Raw genomic sequence first — 22,115 nt, 5'->3', positions numbered from 1 at the left:
AGAAAGGTGGAGATTCACGGAGAGGGATTGTCCCAGTCATAGAAACAGAATATCACTCCAGTTCTGTGGTCTTAGACGGTCCTCCACTAGATGGTCCTCCACTTTCAGCACTAGCATCTGGCATCCAATGCCGGGTCCAAAGCCGGGTCCAAAATGGCCACAAGGCAAACGTTCTACTACTGTGGCAGCAGGTAGCTTAGCGGTTAGAGCGTATCCTATGTATGTGACAATAAAACTTAACGTTTTTTTTTTACTAACCTTTCAACCACCCAAATATTGCAAACTTGTGATATCTGGCTGTCTGTTTGAGTGTTTATGTTGCTGATGTATACTGTATCTTATCACGGTTCATAAACTTTAAGTGATGCTGCACTTTCATTAGCTAAATGTATGTTTGTGTATGTTAAGTCAGTTAGGGAGCAAATGTGTGTCCAAACAAAGACAAACAGTTGTTGTTTCTATTTGAGGGGCAAACTCTGTGAACCCAGTCTGAGAATGCCGAGGGCCGAGTCTGTCTGACCTGCCAGTTGTTTCTACACCTCCATGAGGACAGATCTGCTTATCCTGACAACCCACATATCCACACTCCCACCCCCCAAAAAATAAAATGTAGGGTCTCTCATTTGTCTCCATCTGTAATGTCCTTCACCATGCTCTCTCCCTCTTCTCTTTTTCTCTTTTTTTTTGTCTGTCTCTGAACATGTCGCTGCTTGTGGAGAAAGCGGGGCCAGACACGGACTTGAGGAGTTCCTCTTTAACAGGAAACCTGAGATGCTAACCTCCTCCCCTGAGACCGCTGTAGACAGAGAACAGAACATGCAGCCAACACACTGTACTTAGGGCTGGCCATGAATGAGTGCGTTTCATGGGCTTTTCATGGGGGTTCAAAAGGAACTCTTCGCCTTGGCTTTCTTCACACCATATGTATGTATTTATATATCAACAACACACACATATATTTGGTTGTATCTATACATGAGGACATCCTGCAGCCTGCCAGCCAACCAACACCCCCTCTCACCACCCCTCTCTTCTTTCCCCTCTCCCTCTGACTGCCGCCGATTCAGGAAGCCCAACCCTGACACTGATCCCACACTGGCATTTTTCCCAGGATACCCCTCCCCCGTCACCGATCCCATTTTTTACCCCACCCTGACACCCCCCTCCCATACCCTCTCCTCCACCAGTTCCCAAGATAAACAAAGACCTCAGTTTGTCTGGCCTCTAATGGGGGTCACATAGCCGTGAATGGAGGGGCCAAATTGAGGAGGCTCTTTCTCTTCTTTTATAACAAAAGGAGGAACGGCAGAGTTGTCTTTGTGACGGCCCAAAGGGGGGTGGATGCATGGCTGTATTGTATACCTGCCAGCTTTAGTCTGACTTTTACTATTTGACTTTTAATACCTAGTAAAAATCTCAGAGATTGTTGGTACTAAATGTGAGATCATTAACATACTATAGGCTGATACAATACAGATCAACTGTAAACAGAGATAAGATTGTGGTTGTATTTGGAGTAACTGCTGGTTTATTGCTGGTATTTCTAGAACTCTGCAGCTTGTGGGAGAGTATTCTCAAAATGCTGTGTTGGTTGTGTTTTGGAAAGCTTTGATAGGGTTTTGCCCATTCCAGCACACACAGCATTGTTTCAATTGGACAATGACACCATTGAGCTTTGAAAAGAAGAGGAATTTCTTCTTCTATGTGTGTGTGTGTGTGTGTCAATCTCAAGGGTGTGTGTTGGAACAAGATGCATGAAGATAATGGCGCCAGAGGAGATGGCTGCCGTTTTACGATCTCCTAACCAATTGTGCTATTGTGTGTGTTTTTTCGCGTTATTTGTAACTTATTTTGTACATAATGTTTCTGCCACCGTGTGTTATGACCGAAAAGAGTTTATGGATATCAGGACAGTGATTACTCACCCCGTACTGGAGGAATACTTTTTCTTCAACGAGTCGGATGGGAAGGATTTACTTCAGACGCCTGACAAGGCCCTCATCCCCATCATTCGCACGAGAAAGAGACAGAGATATCGGGGATGAAGATCGGGGTGCCTTGAAAGGATTAGACACCGAGAGAGTAATCTCCCTTTACTATTGGTCCTATTAGCCAACGTACAATCAATTGAAAATAAAATAGACAAACAACGATCACGTATATCCTATCAATGGGACATTAAAAACTGTAATATCTTATGTTTCACCGAGTCCTGGCTGAACAACGACATGAATAACATACAGCTAGAGGGTTTTACGCTTTTTTGGCAGGATAGAACAGCGGCCTCTGGTAAGACAAGGGGTGTTGGTCTATGTATATTTGTAAACAACAGCTGGTGCACAAAATCTAAGGAAGTCTCAAGGTTTTGTTATCTCATGATAAGCTGTAGACCACACTATTTACCAAGAGAGTTTTCATCTATATTCTTCGTAGCTGTCTATTTACCACCACAAACCGATGCTGGTACTAAGACCATACTCAACGAGCAAACAGGAAAACGCTCATCCAGAGGCGGCGCTCCTAGTGGCCGGGGAGTTTAATGCAGGGAAATTGAAATCCGTTTTACCTCATTTCTATCAGCATGTTAAATGTGCAACCAAAGGGAAAAGAAACTGTAGACCAACTTTACTCCACACACAGAGACGCGTACAAAGCTCTCCCTCGCCCTCCATTTGGCAAATCTGACCATAATTCTATCCTCCTGATTCCTGCTTACAAGCAAAAACTAAAGCAGGAAGCACCAGTGACTCGATCAATAAGAAAGAGGTCAGATGAAGCAGATGCGCAGCTACAGGACAGTTTTGCTATCACAGAGTGGAACATGTTCCGGGATTCTTCCGATGGCATTGAGGAGTACACCACATCGGTCACTGGCTTCATCAATAAGTGATTCGATGACGTTGACCCCACAGTGACCGTAGGTACATACCCCAACCAGAAGCCATGGATTACAGGCAATATCGAAGAACCATCAAGCAGGCAAAGCGTCAATACAGGACTAAGATTGAATCTTACTACACCGGCTCCGACGCTCGTCGGATGTTGCAGGGCTTGCAAACTATTACAGACTACAAAGGGAAGCACAGCCACGAGCTGCCCAGTGACACGAGCCTACCAGACTAGCTAAATTACTTCTATGCTCGCTTCGAGGCAAGTAACACTAAAACATGCATGAGAGCATCAGCTCTTCCGGACGACTGTGTGATCACTCTCTCCGTAGCCGATGTGAGTAAAACCTTTACACAGGTCAACATCCACAAGGCCGCAGGGCCAGACGGATTACCAGGACGTGTGCTCCGAGGACGCGCTGACCAACTGGCAAGTGTCTTCACTGACATTTTCAACCTGTCCCTGACTGAGTCTGTAATACCAACATATTTCAAGCAGACCACCATAGAACACTAAGACCACCAGCAGAACACTAAGGTAACCTGCCTAAATGACCACCTTTGTAGCCATGAAGTGCTTTGAAAGGCTGGTCATGGCTCGCATCAACATCATTATCCCAGAAACCCTAGGCCCACTCCAATTTGCATACCGCCCCAACAGATCCACAGATGATGCAATCTCTATTGCACTCAACACTGCCCTTTCCCACCTAGACAAAAGGAACACCTATGTGAGAATGCTATTCATTGACTACAGCTCAGTGTTCAACACCATAGTGCCCTCAAAGCTCATCACTAAGCTAAGGACCCTGGGACTAAACACCTCCCTCTGCAACTAGATCCTGGATTTCCTGACGGGCCGCCCCCAGGTGGTAAGGGAAGGTAACGACACATCCGCCACGCTGATCCTCAACACGGGGGCCCCTCAGGGGTGTGTGCTCAGTCCCTCCTGTACTCCCTGTTCACCCATGACTGCATGGCCAGGCACGACTCCAACACTATCATCAAGTTCGCCGATGACACAAAAGTGGTAGGCCTGATCACCAATAACGATGAGACAGCCTACAGGGAGGAGGTCAGAGACCTGGCCATGTGGTGCCAGGACAACAACCTCTCCCTCAACGTGATCAAAACAAAGGAGATGATTGTGGACTACAGGAAAAGGATGACCGAGCACGCCCCCATTCTCATCGCCAGGGCTGTAGTGGAGCAGGTTGAGAGCTTCAAGTTCCTTGGTGTCTACATCACCAACAAACTATCATGGTCCAAACACACTAAGACAGTCGTGAAGAGGGCACGACAAAACCTATTCCCCCTCAGGAGACTGAAAAGATTCAGCATGGGTCCTCAGATTCTCAAAAGATTTTACAGCTGCACCATCGAGAGCATCCTGACCAGTTGCATCACCGCCTGGTATGGCAACTGCTCGGCCTCCGACCGTAAGGCACTACAGAGGGTAGTGCGTATGGCCCAGTACATCCCTGAGGCCAAGTTTCCTGCCATACAGGACCTCTTTGCCAGGCGGTGTCAGAGAAAGGCCCTAAAAATTGTCAAAGACTCCAGCCACACTAGTCATAGACTGTTCTCTCTGCTACTGCATGACAAGCGGTACCAGAGCGCCAAGTCTAAGCCAACAGGCTTCTTAACAGCTTCTACCCCCAAGCCATAAGACTCCTGAACAGCTAATCAAAGAGCTACCCAGACCCCTCTTTTACGCTGCTGCTACTCTCCGTTTATTATCTATGCATAGTCACTTTAACTCTACCTACATGTACATATTACCTCAATTACCTCAACTAACCGGTGCCCCCGCACATTGACTCTGTACCGGTATCCCCTTTATATTGCCTCGCTATTGATATTTTACTGCTGCTGTTTAATTATTTGTTACTTTATTTGTTATTTTCTATTTTTTACTTAACACTTATTTTTCTTAAAACTTCTTAAAGCATTTTGGTTAGGGGCTTGTAAGAAAGCATTTCACTGTAAGGTCTACTATACCTGTTGTATTCGGCGCATGTGACAAATAAAATTTGATTTGATTTGAGTATCAGGTGAGCTTTTAATTTGTCAAACACAGTGAAAGCATCGAACTTAGTAAACAAGGAAATATAGTTATTTGCAAATAACCATTAAGGTTGCAATAGACATGCAGGCAGTTTGATAAATGGATTCTTGGCCTTTGTATTTTGGCTTTGTTAAGAAGAGATATTCATCTTGCTGAGAGAATCTAGACTCTAGAGTTTGTTGGCTTTCCTCATTTCCTGATGATAAAGGGTTTATTGTAGCAGAACTTGCCTGGACATGTTTCAGGGCAGGTGATTGGCTGTGTGGATGCTGCTCTGGAGAGGTTTCAAATGAACTAGAGAAAAGACAGAGGGACTGTGACCTCTAACCCAACATGTCAGGGGTCAAAGCCCATCGATCTTCACATGCTATTCCTTCTCTACTGTATGTTGTAGCCTGCAGATATTTGGTTACTTTGCAGTCAAGTTAAAATGTTTTATTATTTGTGTGTTTGTATTGTATAGCTAGTAACATGAGCATTTCACTGCACCTGCTATAATGCCTACAAATCTGTCTTTACGACCAGTAAGCTTTGATTTTATATGTGTGTATTTCTGTTACAAAGCCTTTGGAGGTATGTTCCTAAATCATATTTAGGCTATTCTCATTGTAAGAATGTAGAAGGACCAGGGTAAAGTTTGTGGCGTTCTTTTTCACCAGCCCTCTCTCACACTAAAAGCTTGGTTGCAGATCCTGCTCGTTGGCACTGGGCCTACTGTGGCATTAGCTCAGTATCTCAATAAATGCTTTTAATCAAACCAACATTTCCCTTAAATTCCTCAAGTTTAGCCTGTACATTACAATCTCTCTCTCTCTCTCTCTCTCTCACACACACACACTTGCTCAGCAGAAAAGTGTTTCACAACTCACTTCTCTCCTCTCTCCCTTTCACTCCCTCTGTCTTTTTCCAGGAATCTGGAATTCTGGAAGTGGGGCCAATGAGTTTAAGAGTGTGATGGGTCGGACAGCTGCATGCGTTTAGCTTGGAAGGAGCCAGGCATGTACTCACATGTATGCAGCCATTCCTCTCTCTGTCCCAATACAGGGAATGGAGAGAGGATGAGTGCTTAGTAATCACATCACATGCAGATTAGTCATGAAACATAAACAGAAAAGAAAATCATTCCCACACCTGTAGAGATCCTTCATGCCTACTCGATCGCTCCGTCTCTCTTTCACGCATGCAAACACTTGCACTACTTTTCCTGAGAAAAAGGTGATGCAAATTATAATACTGTACCTAACCCTTTTCAAATTTCTACCATCTTATTAAGCCAATGTAATCAAGCCAATCTATGCCCGTGGCAAATAAACTACACATTTATGAAATAATCTTCATTCTGGTGTTCTTCAAGTCTTGCCCTGTGGATCCACAGGGTGTGCAAGCTTTTGTTCCAGCCCAGCACTAATAAGACACCTGATTCAACTGATCAAGGGCTTGATGATTTGTTGAGTCCGGTGTGGTACAGTAGCAATGGGCTGGATCAAAACCCCTGCACATCCCAGTACACTGCTCTCCGCCTCCCTTTCTCTCTCTGTTTGTGTTCTGCTGCATGCATGGCCAGCTGACTGGTAAGAGCCCTTGTCCTGGGACCGCTCTGTTAGCCTGCCTAGCCGAGATCCTTCTGCTGGATCTCCAGGGAGCGCCGGCTATTAATACCCAGTGTCCGTGTGAAAGAATGTGGACACAGGAGGTTAAATCTCACTTAAGCCCACGCTGCATTGGATCAATTTGGTGTTGGAAATATAACAATAATATTATTATTGATAAATGTATTGGATTGTTGAGGGAGCTAGCATATAGGCACTTCGCTGCACCTTTTATACCTGCTGGAAATTGTGTGTGACGAATAGATTTTTATTTGAAATATGTTTGGATATCCATGTAGTATCCATAACACACCTGCACCCTGTTCCTTAATAGTACCATGTTGTATACATTGAGATGTTGCAGGGATATAAGGGTTTTATCCTTTAATACCCACCATGTTGCACATTCATTTTAGACTGAGTCTATGGTCATGCCCACAAGTGTACAGTACTGTAGTGAGTTTATGAAAACAGTTCTCCTGTAGGTTTGTTGAGTTGACATCTGGCCTTCTGTGTGGAAAGAATTTGAGCTAGTCACTTTAATTTTATTTAACTGGGCAAGTCAGTTAAGAACAAATTCTTATTTACAATGACAGCCTACACTGGCCAAACCCTCCCCTAACGACGCTGGGCCAATTGTGCACCGCCCTATGGGGCTCTCGAACACGGCCGGTTGTGATACAGTCCGGGATCGAACCACGGATCTGTAGTGACATCTCCAGCACTGCAATGCAGTGCCTTAGAGCACTGTGCCACTCGGTCCCACCAAATATTACCTCATTGACATTGAAGTGTAAAATTAAGTGTTCAAGTTGAACAAGCAGTGGTGTGGTTTAGATGGTTCAAGTTGGTAAGAGAATAGTTTAGGTAACACTACAATTGATTCCTGGCCACATATAATTTAGGTTAAAAGCACAGCTATTAGTTTACCTACACGTTGAACAGCACAAGCCAGGATAAGCTTTAACATGAGGCTAGAGTAGAAACTTGACACTGCATAGCAGACATGCCTGTAGACACAATGCAAATGGATTACAGCGTAGAGTAAAAACGTGTTTGACACCGACATTCAGGAATACTTTTCCGTATCTTGACAAATAGTTTGGCCCTCCCTGCTGAGCTATAAAAGTGATGTATGTTGAGATGTTGCAAAATGATCAGACCAGTGCTGGTTATGTCACCGACATAGGGTCTTCTGTACACATCCACATGATGCTTAGCAACAGCTGCTCTATCAAGATCAAAACATTAATTTCTCTAGCAACACCACTGTAAGAATGGGCACAATGGAGCCAGAGCATCTAAAAGCTGTAAACCTAAATTGACTGATGATCACTAGTTGGGCTTATTTAACCATGTTGGACTGGCTTTGAGAAATACATCAAATCTATTTAATGGCAATGTATGGTTAAATGACTGGAATTGTTTGATTAATTTTATATTACTTGAAGGGTCACAATACACCTGCATATGATAATGTATCATAAATACTGTGAAGTTGTCTACAGTACAAATGGTATCCTACTGCTCACATTTGGCCACTGTCCGTGTAGCAACACTTGCTGCATTATGTACAAACCAACACCCATGAAAAGAGCACAGAAAAGTGAATTGTTAGACAATGTTTTAATACGTGAGCATCACGCAATTATCATAATCCATGGCAGATACCAAAATACATAGATTGATTAGGACATGGGAAAACAGTATTTACAGGCACACTATTACAAATGTACAAGTCTTTATAAAACAAAGACACTGTAGTGACCAGCAAATTCACAACAGATTGCGTTAGCATTGAGTCACATTCAGTCCCATAATATTATCCACGTTAAAAAGGATAACGTTACATTTTACCAATTGATACTTGGCGCTTTTGGTACAATGTAGACGACTTGTGTAGAAGCACGTTTCAAAGTGTTGACTATCAAGAGCCCGTCGTTAACATTTGTATCACTTCTTAAAGCACCTCTCGAACATTCTTTCAAGAGATGTTCCATGTAAATAGTACAGTAGGCCTACTTTCACTATGATGTTTGGGGAACTCCAATTTTACGAGGTACTCAGTCCACCACGTGTTTGTGGGGGTCGTCGATGGAACTTTGCTTCATGTTCCAGCTTTATTAATATCCCCAAGAGGTCAAAACCACAGTTTCAATGTTTAAAAAGCGACAATTGCGGTACTCCAAGGGTTGAGATTTTTTAACATTTGATCACAACAGATTTGTCCTGAGTCACTGTCCTCTGCCTCGGAATCGGGCTGCGATCCGTCTTCACTACTCAAGAGTCCAGAAAAACTGGAACCGAATATTGTTATCAAACTCGAGACATTGGTGGTGTCCATTTCTTCGGTTTCCGCTTTCTTTTCGTCGTTTTTAGAAATGTGAGTCGGGGACATGACTTTCGTTCTTTTCGGCAGGGAGTCTGTGAGTTCAGACTCGTAGGCACTCCGTTTCCTGTTAGTGCAGCTATGGGGCACTATGGGCTCGTGCGAATTTTCCTCCACTGATTCACTGTCGTCCGTCTGGCAGTCCTTCGGCGTCTCTGTGGCCTGTTTTGGATTACTCGGAGGGGGACCACTAACACAGTTGGATGAGATAGTAGTAACAACATTGGAGACCTCACATGTAGGACTAGCCTCTGGGTTCTCTTCCGGTGTTTTCAGTTCGCTGCATCCTGAATCCAAAACTCCATTTTCGGCGTGATCTTGATCACCACTCGCTTCAGATTCAAAAACCTGTGCCGCGTGGGATTCGACCACATTGCTGGGCTCCTGCTTGTCCACGGCCACTTCACCTTCCCCGTCTGATTCAGGCAGGCTCTCTGTCGAACCGGGGACCAATTTGTCTTGTTCTGAGTCCATATACTCTCCCTCACACCACGCTCTTGCTTGCTGAGCACTCAGGCATATCCCGCCGTAGTAGTCACGAAGGTATACTTGCCGGGCACTCCGTAGAACCAGGGAGACCAGTAGATTTTTGTGTAGTTTGATCCCACCACGTTGAACTCTGGAGTTGTAAATCTTCCCCAGTGAAATACTCATAATCCGATGCGCCTCAACTTTATACTCCATGATTAAACACCGAGGTTGTAAAGCAAAAGCACTAAGTCTCCCGTGTTTCAGTTCTTGTGGAAACACAAATGGTTAAAAGTAGCCTAATCCTCAAATCCCCGACGGAGTTGTTTGTCCTATAACGTAGCGACTAATTGCTTCCAACTGGTACTGAATTCTCAACAGTGACGTAACTGCTTGTTTGTTTTAGAAACAGACATTTGATAAACGCAAGATGTGCTTCATCGTTTCAATGGGTGTATGGGTCTAAGAAATTAAAGGGTCGCCCTAATCAACAGCTGAGCATTGAGAAGAATGGAACTGTTTCTAGTTTTAACACTACTTTATACCCTAACGTAATAACTACGCCATCCAATGAAAACACATGTCGTCTTCACCATTCCTACGAATTCCGCCCCGCCAAATTCATATGGACCAATGGGCGTGCTCTAAAAGGAGAAATATAATTTGAATACACACGTGGGAGAGTGATTTAAAGACGTAAGCACACGTTTAAAACACTGGTGGGAATTGCTATCTAAAAAAAAAGTGCAGATAAACTATAGTTTATTATAGTGTAGGCTACTCATGTATATTTCACAATAAGAATGCGTGTATTGTATAATTACATTTTTTTTTTAATTCTATCAATTAATATAGGCTATTTTACCCTTGTCCTAAATGTTTCCAGTTATCATACCATTAACACCAGAAATAAGTTTAGAGAAATGTATTCTGTATTCTCTCCAACCAAAATTTTAGTCGAGTCTTTTAGCTAGAACAAAAACACTAATCCACACAGTTGTTTTCTGGTCTAATGCCCGTGTCCCCTTTCAGAGTATGTATATTTTATTTTGATGGCTGACTTCCTGGGCTGATGTAATGCTTGGACTTTTTTTCAGCCAGGTCACATGATGCTTTTGTGCTGCGTCTTGGCAATGGCTTAACGCTATAGAATGGAACCATTAGAAGGTGGGGAGGGGTAGTGGTGTTTTGTTTCAGGAGACTGTTTGGTATGTGGGATGAGGGGCGTAGTAACGCCTCAGGCACTGAGATGCAGTGCCTTTGACCACTTCTCCCCTCGGGAGCCCTTCTTGAGCCTATAGCTCAGTAAGAATGTGATGATTTGTCAAGTCATTGTGTGGGTCATAATTTGCATGATGTTTGTGTTTTTAAAAAAAAGCATGCCCCTGGGCTACTTTAAAGAAGGATTTCCCCATTTTGGCATGTTGAATAATTATCTAATTGATTAAGGATTGTTTATTTGTATTAATGCTTTTTAATCACAAATATTGAACACAAAGGCCCCTTTCAGACTGTGCTCGAGTTTGAGATCGACTACTGCAGTCAGTAAACTGACTGATCCTCAAATGATAATGAGCCAAATTCCCAACCTGGCCCTTTTCAAGCATGGCCACCTAATCATCCCACTGATTCCCAATTGGCATATATCACTCCTCACCTCTCTATTTTGTGATTTAGGTCACATACACGTGTTCAGCAGATGTTATTGCGAGTGTTGCAAAATGCTTGTGCTTCTAGTTCCGACAGTGCAGCAATATCTAACAAGTAATATCTAACAATTCCACAACAACTACCTAATACACGCAAATCTAAGTAAAGGAATGGAATAAGAACATATAAATATATGGATGAGCAATTTCAGAGCGGCATAGACTAAGATGCAATAGATAGTATAGAATAGTAAATACATATGTATATACATATGAGAGGAGTAATGCAAAATATGTAAACATTATTAAAGTGACATTATTAAAGTGAATAGTGTTTCATTTATAAAAGTAGCCAATGATTTCAAGTCTGTATGTAGGCAGCAGCCTCTCTGTGCTAGTGATGGATATTTAACAGTCTGATAGCCTTCAGATATAAGCTGTTTTTCAGTCTCTCTGTCCTAGCTTTGATGCACCTGTACTGACCTCGCCTTTTGGATGATAGCGGGGTGAACAGGCAGTGGCTCAGGTGGTTGTTTTCCTTGATGATCTTTTTGGCTTTCCCATTCCCTAGATGATGACTAAAAACCTGGGTTCTTATAGAGCCCCACAGTGGAGGTGTCATAATACCCATAAAACCTAGCAGTCAAAATGGTTCCAATAGTTTTTTCACCATTAATTTTTCCCATAGATGATTTTAGAAACACTTAAAATAATGTCTGTGTTTCGTGTAGGCTTACCATGGTGTTTTAATAAACATGTAAATCTCTCTCGGACAAGAGGACTTTTGTTTGTTTTTGCTGTTCTCCAATTGACATTTTAGAGTTTTTTAGTTGTGTAGAAGTACAGTAAACTAGTGGGTGTATTTCTACCAAACCCACTTTGCCATACCCTAGGTTTAGCTGAACTGACGCCATTGTCCCCCACCACACCCCCATCTGCGAATAAAACGCAGCCCTCCCAGCCCAAACTACTTCCCGCAACTATGGATTGTATAGTTTCATGAGTTAAGAAACAGATTGATGTTATATCATAATGTGACCATCAAGGCAAAACCCAAGCCAACATTTTTGATTGAAACAATCATCTAAATGTCCGTACAGCCTCTTTATGTGCAGGTGAAGCAGTTGTAGCTGGAGAAGTTATATGGGTTCAGTGCCTTGCTCAAGTGCACGTCTGGAGATATACTGAACACAAATAAACGCAACATGCAACAATTTCAAAGATTTTACTGAGTTACAGTTCATATAAGGAAATCCGTCAATTGAAATAAATAAATTAGGCCATAATCTACAGATTTCACATGAATGGGCAAGGGTGCAGCCATGGGTGGGCCTGGGAGGGCATAGGCCCACCCACTGGGGAGCCAGGCCCAGCCAATCAGATTGAAATTTTCCCCACAAAAGGGTTTTATCACAGACAGAAATACTCCTCAGCACTCCCTCAGACAATCCCACAATTGAAGAAGCCAGATGTGGAGGTCCTAGGCTGGCGTGGTCTTAGGCTGGCAACAGCTCTTTTGGACATTCCTGCAGTCAGCATGCCAATTGCACAATCCCTCAAAACTTGAGACATCTTGATATTGTGTTGTGTGACAAAACTGCACATTTTGGAGTGGCCTTTTATTGTAAACCAGGAGAAATGCTCACTAACAGGGATGTAAACAAATTTGTGAAAAATTTGAGAGAAATAAGCTTTTTGTGTGTTTGGAACATTTCTGGGATATTTTATTTCAGCCCATGAAACATGGGACCAACACTTTACATGTTGCGTTTATATTTTTGTTTAGTATAGCACCCTTTAGTTACCAGTGCCCCACCAGATTATCCCATTACCTGTGATATGAACCAGTGACCCTCCGGTTGATGGCCCGCTACCTGCTGAAGGTTGTTTATTATCTAAGCCTACGTGTAACGAGTGATGATTAGATAGCTTTAAATATAAATACTTCTGGTTGTTCACATTACATATCTAAATAGTTCAGAAACCAGTCACCAAATAATACACTGATCTTCGAACCGGAAGAAATTTCGTGGGGTCATGGAAGCTTTTGGACGTTTTCTGTCGGATGCCCGCATGTAAACAAAACCTCTTGTTTTGTTGGTGTAAGACAATCAACAGGTCATGCATGCCTCTCAAGGGGGTACGAATTTGAAACATTAGTATTGCAGTAAATTATTGAGCAAAAATGTCTATGGAAGATCCGTTTTTCGTCGTCAAATGGTAAGTAGCTAAACCAGCTTCAACCGTGTAACGTTAGCTAGCTAACGTTATATTGTATTCCATCAAGCCTGGCTTTAGCAAGGATGGCTAACGCTAGCTAACTAGCTTGTAACAAATGGGATTTGTTGAAGCTATTCGTCTAGGAAATTGCATTCGTATTTGACAGCCATTGTCACAATGATGAGAGGCATATGATAGCATTTTGTGGCGTTTGTCTAAACGGGTTGGATATACAGCTAGCATTATAGTTATAGCTAGCATGTTTAGCTAACGGGTAACTCGCTGTCGCAGTAAACAACGTTTAGCTTGTTAGCTACTGTACAATGTATGATTTGTTAAAGACAGAAAGCTATGGCAAATTGTTATTTACAGTTTGTAACTATCTATATCAGTAGCTGTATTAATGATGTTGTATGTGTGGTTATGTTAATTAATATGCCACTGTAATGTTATGTCTTGCCAGCTACCTTTGATATACACAGTATTGCATTTCTATGTGATTTAACTAGATATATATAATATAGATACATGCACTTTATTATTGACTCTCCTAATCTCCAGTGAGGTCCAGAAGGCGGTGAACACTGCCCAAGGGTTGTACCAGAGATGGAGCGAGTTGCTACAGGATCCCAGTGGTACTTCCAAGGAGGAGGTGGACTGGACCACCAATGAGTTGAGAAACAGTCTGCGGTCCATCGAATGGGACCTGGAGGATCTCGATGAGACCATCAATATCCTTCCAACATAAAATGTAAATTAGTTTAACTTGCACATGTATTGGTTTATCAAAACAAATACAGTACTTCCTCCAATTGTAGTAGAGTTCAGTCTTCATAGAGAATAACATATAATGGATTGTCATGTCTTTGGTGCATGTTAGTGTTGAATAGGCTATTCCTTAACAGTGAATGCAAGTATTGTTGAATCAAACCCTAAGAAGTTCAATCTGGACGCAGTGGAGCTGACCAAACGGAAAGGCTTCATCACAAGCACTAGACAAACTGTTAAGGTGAGTCAGGCCTGAGGCACACGGGCTTGGAAGGAATCCGGTTGAACTTGAAGTATCCATCACACAAAAATATGACCGCAAGCAGCAGTAACACTTACAATAATAGGGTTCCTGCACCTTCTGTCCTAAAGGTCAAATTTAAAAAGGACCCCTAATTAGAGCTGTTGTGTTTTGTAATAGCCATTAATGATATGATGGCTGATGCATGGTGTATGCCTTTGTTATTACATTTGTATTCATTTCTTTGCTGTTTTCTATTTCAGGAAATGAAAGACCACATGTCCAGTCCAACGGCCTTAGCCATGTCAGACAAGAAAAATAGACAGGTGTGTGTAGCTCTGTATAACTATTGGACTAAGATCTTACTGAACTATTTGCGTGTAATGGTGCAGTATGATGGAATGCACTTGTCAAACATGTAGCACATTTTAAAGCAGCAGGTTGCGTACGGCTTTGTCGGATTGTTAACACTGCAAACATTCTCCATTAACATAGGTCAGAGAATAAGTGCCATTTGTATTGGCTGGATCCTTGCACAGAAGACTCTTCCTCACCATTGTAGTTGAGCGACCATACTTCAGCAGATCTCATATGTAATAATTTCTACTCTACTTCTCCACCAGGCTCTGTTAGGGAACAGTGGCTCTCAAGGCCCAATCTGGCAACCAGGTCCTGACAAATACACCCGTCTGGACCAAGAGCTACGTACGGCCAACTCCATGTTCATTGATGAGCAGCAGACCCAGCAGCAGGTATAGTTAATAGAAATCTTTCACTCATTCTTATGAGTTTGATATCGACTATTGCTGATTGCTGTACTTATTACTATGTGCTGGATTTTACATTGTTTTGGCAAATTAATAATTTTTCCTCCTTTGTGTGACATCAAATGAAAAAAATTGGCACAGGCACCGAATACTTCAAATGTAGACCTTACTGTGACATGCTTACTTACAAGCCTTTAACCAACAATGCAGTTCAAAAAATCGAGTTAAGAAAATATTTACTAAATAAACTAAAGTAAAAAGTTGCACAATAAAATAACAATAATGAGGCTATATACAGGGGGTACTGGTACCGAGTCAATGTGCGGGGGTACAGGTTAGTCGAGGTAATTTGTACATCTAGGTAAGGGTGAAGTGACTGCATAGTTAATAAACAGCGAGTAGCAGCAGTGTAAAAACAAAGGGGGGGGGTCAATGTTAATAGTCAGGGTGGCCATTTGATTAATTGTTCAGCAGTCTTATGGCTGGGGGGTAGAAGCTGTTAGGGAGCCTTTTGGACCTAGACTTAGCGCTCCGGTACCGCTTGCCGTGCGGTAGCAGAGAGAACAGTCTATGACTTGGGTGACTGGAGTAGAGGTCGACCGATTAATCGGAATGGCCAATTTAACTTCTATGGGCTAGGTCCCACCCTAGTCAACAGCCAGTGGAATCACGTGGCGCGAAATACAAATACCTAAAAAATGCTATAACTTCAATTTCTCAAACATATGACTATTTTACACCATTTTAAAGACAAGACTCTCGTTAATCTAACCACATTGTCCGATTTCAAAAAAGCTTTACAGCGAAAGCAAAACATTAGATTATGTCAGGAGAGTACCCTGCCAAAAATAATAACACAGCCATTTTCAAAGCAAGCATATATGTCACAAAAACCAAAACCACAGCTAAATGCAGCACTAACCTTTGATGATCTTCATCAGATGACACTCCTAGGACATTATGTTATACAATACATGCATGTTTTGTTCAATCAAGTTCATATTTATATCAAAAACCAGATTTTTACATTAGCATGTGATGTTCAGAACTAGCATACCCACCGAAAACTTCCGGTGAATTTACTAAATTACTCATGATAAACGTTGACAAAATACATAACAATTATTTTAAGAATTATAGATACAGAACTCCTTTATGCAAACGCTATGTCAGATTTTAAAATAGCTTTTCGGCGAAAGCACATTTTGCAATATTCTGAGTACATAGCTCGGCCATCACAGGCTAGCTAATTTGACACCCACCTGGTTTGGGGTCACTAAACTCAGAATTACTATTAGAAAAATTGTATTACCTTTGCTGTTCTTCGTCAGAATGCACTCCCAGGACTACTACTTCAACAACAAATGTTATTTTGGTTTCAAATAATGATAGTTTCCAGATTCGAGCATATTAATGACCAAAGGCTCATATTTCTGTGTGTTATTATAATTAAGTCTATGATTTGATATTTCATAGAGCAGTCTGACTGAGCGATGGTAGGCAGCAGCAGGCTCGTAAGCATTCATTCAAACAGCACCTTCATTGCGCTGTTTATGACTTCAAGCCTATCAACTCCCAAGATTATGCTGGTGTAACCGATGTGAAATGGTTAGCTAGTTAGCTGGGTGCGCGCTAATAGCGTTTCAAATGTCACTTGCTCTGAGACTTGGGAGTGGTTGTTCCCCTTGCTCTCCATGGGTAACGCTGCTTCGAGGGTGGCTGTTGTCGATGTGTTCCTGGTTCGAGCCTAGGTAGGAGCGAGGAGAGGGACGGAAGCTATTCTGTTACACTGGCAATAATAAAGTGCCTATAAGAACATCCAATAGTCAAAGGTATATGAAATACAAATCGTATAGAGAGAAATAGTCCTATAATTCCTATAATAACTACAACCTAAATCTTCTTACCTGGGAATATTGAAGACTCATGTTAAAAGGAACCACCAGCTTTCATATGTTCTCATGTTCTGAGCAAGGAACTTAAACGTTAGCTTTTTTACATGGCACATATTGTACTTTTACTTTCTTCTCCAACACTTTGTTTTTGCATTATTTAAACCAAATTGAACATGTTTCATTATTTATTTGAGGCTAAATTGATAGTATTTATGTATTATATTAAGTTAAAATAAGTGTTCATTCAGTGTTGTTGTAATTGTCATTATTACAAATAAAAAGTTTTTAAAAATCGGCCGATTAATCGGTATCGGCTTTTTTGGTCCTCCAATAATCGGCATTGGCGTTGAAAAATCATAATCGGTCGACCTCTAGACTGGAGTCTTAGAAACAATTTTTTGGGCCTTCCTCTGCCACCGCCTATTTATATAGGTCCTGGATGGCAGGAAGCTGCACTACCCTTTGTAGCGCCTTAGGGTCAGACGCCGAGTAGTTGCCATACCAGGCAGTGATGCAACCGGTCAGGATGCTCTCTAAGGTGCAACTGTAGAACTTTGAGGATCTGGGGACTCATGCCAAATCTTTTCAGTCTCCCGAGGGGGAAAAGGTGTTGTCGTGCTCTCTTCACGACTGTCTTGGTGTGTTTGGACCATAATAGTTTGTTGGTGATGTTGACACCAAGGAACTTGAAACTCTCAACCCGCTCCACTACAGCCCCCTCAATGTTAATGGGGGCCTGTTTCGGCCCTCCTTCACCTGTTGTCCACGATCAGCTCCTTTGTCTTGCTCACATTGAGGGAGAGGTTGTTGTCCTGGCATCTCTGACCTCCTCCCTATAGACTCATCTTTGTCGGTGATCAAGCCTACCACTGTTGTCGCCAGCAAACTTAATGATGGTGACTTAAGACATCGGCATTGACGTGTGTGTGTGTGTGTGTGTGTGTGTGTGTGTGTGTGTGTGTGTGTGTGTGTGTGTGTGTGTGTGTGTCAGCTCATGGCAGAGCAGCAGGATGACCAGCTGGAGCTGGTGTCTGGGACCATCGGGGTGCTGAAGAACATGTCTGAGAGGATTGGTATGGAGCTGGATGAACAGACCGTGTACGTACACAGCCACAGCAACAATAATCAATAACAGGGTTTCAGATCTGCAAAGATAATCAGGTGCTGTATGTATCAAGCGTTTCTGACATGGAGTGCTGATTTAAAGATGGAGTTCACAGTAGGGAAATGGCGTCACTGTGCCCCACCGCCGTTGTTTTGATTTTGTTTTATTGACGAAGCATGGGTGAGGAGCATTGCGCCACATGGTAAAAAATGTCAGTCCATTTTCTGCTGTTCTATCGTGGTGCAGTGATGTCTGAGGGAATGCACTGTTTTATTGTTTGCAATAACTTTATTTGTTGTAATATCGCAAATGGACGTGGTAGTTTCACTATTAAGGAGTCCATCTTTAAGATCAGTTTTGACTTTTAGATTATCATGAATAATGTTATATGCAGACGGGGGGGACATGATCCTAGATCAGCACTCCTACTCTGAGACATTTTGTCAATACAGGTATATATCTTTCCTGGTATCTACAATGCAGCATCTCTTCTCTCTTGCAGGATGCTGGATGACTTCTCCAATGAGATGGAAGGTACCCACTCCAGACTAGACAATGTCATGAAGAAGCTGGCCAAGGTCTCCAACATGAACACCGGTGAGTAATACAACAGTTTCTTTAGTCACCACTTTCTACCTTGAGGAAGAATACACTTCAAAGTTCAGGAGCCATCTCCGCTACTGCAAATTATCAAAGTCTGCAACTTACAGAGGTTACCGAGGTGGCAGTATGGTATTATTGTCGATGTCTTTTGATGATCTTTAATATGTCCAGGTCACTGATGTATGGATGGTCATTAAAGATGATATATGCTTTACTTGAGAGTGGAGGCTTCCTGCTGAAGGGAACGTCTGTGCCAGATGACCTGGAGTCATAAAGTGTCACGGCTGGAGAGGAAGGAAAAGTACCTCCCCACACCCCAACAAATGGTGGCACCTCCTTATAAGGAAACACCCTCAGGAAGCTTTCAACAGGAAGAACTTGGGAGACAGGGAGTCAAATGAAATCTGGCCCTTTTTTTGGTCAGGATATCCTGCCGGTACTTTCCCCCCAGCCCCTAGACAATGTGCCTGCCGGTACTTTCCCCCCGGCCCCTAGACAATGTTCTTAGGGTTTTATATTGTATTATTTCCCCGCTATTTTTTTTTCTTCCTTTGCAACATGCCACTCCAGTTGCAACTTTAAAATATGATTGTTTCAGGTTGGAAGACATGATAGCCTTCATAGAACATAAAATCCTCACAATTGTATGTATTTGGACCTTTCATGCCTTAATATGTCTGAAATAATTTTGTTGTATTTTACATTTTTATTTACATTAAAAAAAACTGCCGATCAATTGCTCCTCCCGTTGTTTGATACAGTTCACCCTCCTCCTCTTTCTCTCTTCCCTTCTCTTGCAGACCGCCGACAGTGGTGTGCTATCGGCATTCTACTGGCCATTCTGTTTGTGGTCGTTATGCTGCTCTTCATCCTATGATGACCGTCCACCACCACAACAACACTCCCACCCCAGTCTCCGTTTGACCATAGGGATGGACTTTACATGGGGCTTGGGAAAACATCAAGGTTTCCATTGACATAGGGAAATGGCTATCTACCCCAACCCTCTTTTTACTACATACTGCTGAATATACAGCGATTCTTCTGTAGCTGGTGCAAGTTTCCTCTCAAGCAACATTCTCAGTCGTCATTTTAGCACTAAACTTAAACCTTCCTTGGCATCTCTATGTAGGATTTGGCCCTATGTGAATACTAGGCCTCAAAATATTTTCCGGAAACCCATTTGAGGTAAACCAGGGTGTAACCAGGGTCGGTGCATACTCCTTGTGACATTTTAGTGTTAATATTCAGAGAATAATGTATGAAGAAGACTCCACTCCGCTTATCTAATCGTTAGTGTTTTTATTGAAAGGGGCTTGTCTATCGTTTCTCGCTGGGAAAAACCCCTACGTCTACCTGATGCACTGACGGCATAAAACGTTTATATGGATATATTAAACTGTGTATATATAATCGTAATTGAAACAAAACACTGGAGTTCCCTAACAAGGAAAATAATATATATTGCTAAGCGGGTATACATATCACTAACCACACTAAAATGGTTCAACTTAATGTGTTATTATATATATTTTCTTAGTCTATGTTCTTTCCTTTTGTACTATATGTATTTTGGGGTGTTGGCTTATACACGATCAACAGGTGTTTAACACTCGCCTGGAAGATCAAGTCGCTGCCTGCAATACTGAATGTATTGGAGCAAATCCATAGACATCTGGAACAGGGCTCAATCCTGAATTTATGTGTCTAACGTGAGCAGTCTTGTACGTAAAGTGGCATGATCTAGAAGTCCTTCGCCCACATGTCTATATGTTTGGTATCTTTCAGTCCGACAACATTTCACCATGAGGGCCATTCTAAAGACTTCAATACTTGCTTATGAACTGTGTGTGACACCCCCAGGTGTACTTGAAGCTAGCATGTCAACAGACCTAAGGTTGTTAATCTCAGCGACTAAGGGTCATGCATTTGTTTTGGAATGTGGTTATGTGGTTTTTAGAAGGCCCTTATACCAAAGGCTTGTGTTAAAAAAAGCGCTAATTGAGAAGCCTGACCTGTGTTGTGGTTTATCAGTGTTACAGGAACCCTGTTGTAATAATGATTCATGGGGGAAATCGGCTGACTGTCCTGCCAGGGTCAAAACAATTTGCAACAGAAAAGTAATGTTTTATTTCAGTCAGCAGTCAGCTTTCTTCTGTTTGGTGCTTAATGAATACAGCCCTGGTAGTTGCGATAAGACAGACTGAGAACAGAGATCTGCATAACCAGTGCTGTCTGCTGATACTGTAGTAGGCTGATGCTGTATGTTATGCTAGGGCTGGAAACGTCATTTTGGTCTTGCTTCCCTGTACCTCGCCCCTACCTGGGGTTCCAGGATAAGTCGTAAATTGAGGGTTGAATGAATCTGCTCTCAGTGCTCGCAGAAACCTGGTAACAGTTTGATTTGAATAGGCCTCAACTCATTTGAGGACTTGATATGAACGTAATACATTAATTGACTATTTTAGGTTGTACCACCTCAATCCGCAAGTGACAGTAAATCAAGACAGTCAAGTAATGCAATACACCAGAATGATAAGGGTCATGTGATGGTACTACTATATGAAATATAATGGACACTAGTGATCAAATCTGACTTCTGAAAACACTCCACTATCTTCTTTCAAAGGTTTTATGAAGTTAGAAAGAAATATTGTATGTCAATTGTTTTTATTTGTTGTTTATTTATTATTTCATGATGGTTAGTTAACACAAGTTTACTGTAATAGGAATACAGTATTGCATTTATAGTGTATATGACATCATTACGTAGAAAACATTTACTAACATGTTTTCTTTTTCAAATGGTCTCTTTTTTTAAGCGTCCACACATTTTCAGCAGAGTTATATCTGGTCGAAAGGGTGTGACTTGGTTGAAAATATTGGCATTTATTTCAGATTATGGATATTTTGAAAGCATGACAATGATCCAGGCAATGATGTACCATCTCAAAATCACTTGTCAGTCACATTTGTTGAAGTTGCAAGTGATTGTGATGCTGTATTACGATACAAAGTACCCTTAATATTAAATACTGTACTTAATGCACAACAAAGTCACTGGTGATAGCTGGATGAGACCTATTTGGTATATGTGATAATAAATAGTACTGTTTGTGGAGAATGGGTACAGTCCATGACATTGGAAGTCATGATGAGTGTTTGATTGGGTCAAACAACTGAGTTCCCAGAGAGGAGGAGGCGAAGCGAGAGGTTTCACTCGCCAAAATCTGATTTAAGCTTGTCGCCCGCCTTTGGGACAACGACTGCCATTTTTAGGGCAGAGACATAAGCATGATCTCGTCATCATATACAGATCTCTGGTGTTCCTCTTACTTGTTAGTGTAGTCATGCGTCTGGAGTGTATGAAAATGCTTTTTACCCTTGAACTTTGACATGTCATCGTATCATGGCTGTGCGTCTGTCCTGAAAATAAAACAGCAAGCAGGATGCTGCGAAGATTCA

General features: G+C 42.1%; 2 protein-coding genes across 4 annotated transcripts; one reads left to right on the top strand and one right to left on the bottom strand.

The window, feature by feature from the left end:
* Positions 1-8,156: 8,156 nt before the first annotated feature.
* LOC106574071 (immediate early response gene 5 protein) lies at positions 8,157-9,912 on the bottom strand. Its single transcript, XM_014149611.2, has one exon. It carries the CDS (start codon positions 9,616-9,618, stop codon positions 8,707-8,709), a length of 912 nt encoding a protein of 303 aa, XP_014005086.1. The 5' UTR covers positions 9,619-9,912; the 3' UTR covers positions 8,157-8,706.
* A 2,988-nt stretch (positions 9,913-12,900) lies between these two features.
* Positions 12,901-22,115, top strand: LOC106574072 (syntaxin-6). Of its 3 annotated transcripts, none has more exons than XM_014149613.2 (8): positions 12,901-13,271; positions 13,833-14,002; positions 14,186-14,280; positions 14,544-14,606; positions 14,904-15,032; positions 17,934-18,040; positions 18,550-18,644; positions 18,871-22,115. In XM_014149613.2, exons 1-8 carry the CDS (start codon positions 13,237-13,239, stop codon positions 18,909-18,911), a joined length of 735 nt encoding a protein of 244 aa, XP_014005088.1. In that variant the 5' UTR covers positions 12,901-13,236; the 3' UTR covers positions 18,912-22,115. The 3 variants fall into 3 exon arrangements, with proteins under 3 accessions (XP_014005088.1, XP_014005087.1, XP_014005089.1); XM_014149612.2 differs by having other exon boundaries at positions 12,902-13,271; positions 19,451-22,115; XM_014149614.2 differs by having other exon boundaries at positions 12,903-13,271; positions 18,822-22,115.

Source organism: Salmo salar, chromosome ssa16 (assembly GCF_905237065.1).
Source record: "Salmo salar chromosome ssa16, Ssal_v3.1, whole genome shotgun sequence".
NCBI classification, from domain to species: domain Eukaryota; kingdom Metazoa; phylum Chordata; class Actinopteri; order Salmoniformes; family Salmonidae; genus Salmo; species Salmo salar.
The sequence above is the reverse complement of the archived record's forward strand: the minus strand, read 5'-3'. Positions and strand labels throughout refer to the sequence as shown.

Coding starts and splice junctions, on each gene's coding strand:
- LOC106574071 (XM_014149611.2), bottom strand. CDS start 9,618: ATGGAGTATAAAGTTGAGGCGCATCGGATTATGAGTATTTCACTGGGG.
- LOC106574072 (XM_014149612.2), top strand. CDS start 13,237: ATGTCTATGGAAGATCCGTTTTTCGTCGTCAAATG. Junction 14,607..14,903: donor CAGACAAGAAAAATAGACAG/GTGTGTGTAGCT, acceptor CTTCTCCACCAG/GCTCTGTTAGGGAACAGTGG. Junction 18,041..18,549: donor GAGCTGGATGAACAGACCGT/GTACGTACACAG, acceptor TCTCTCTTGCAG/GATGCTGGATGACTTCTCCA.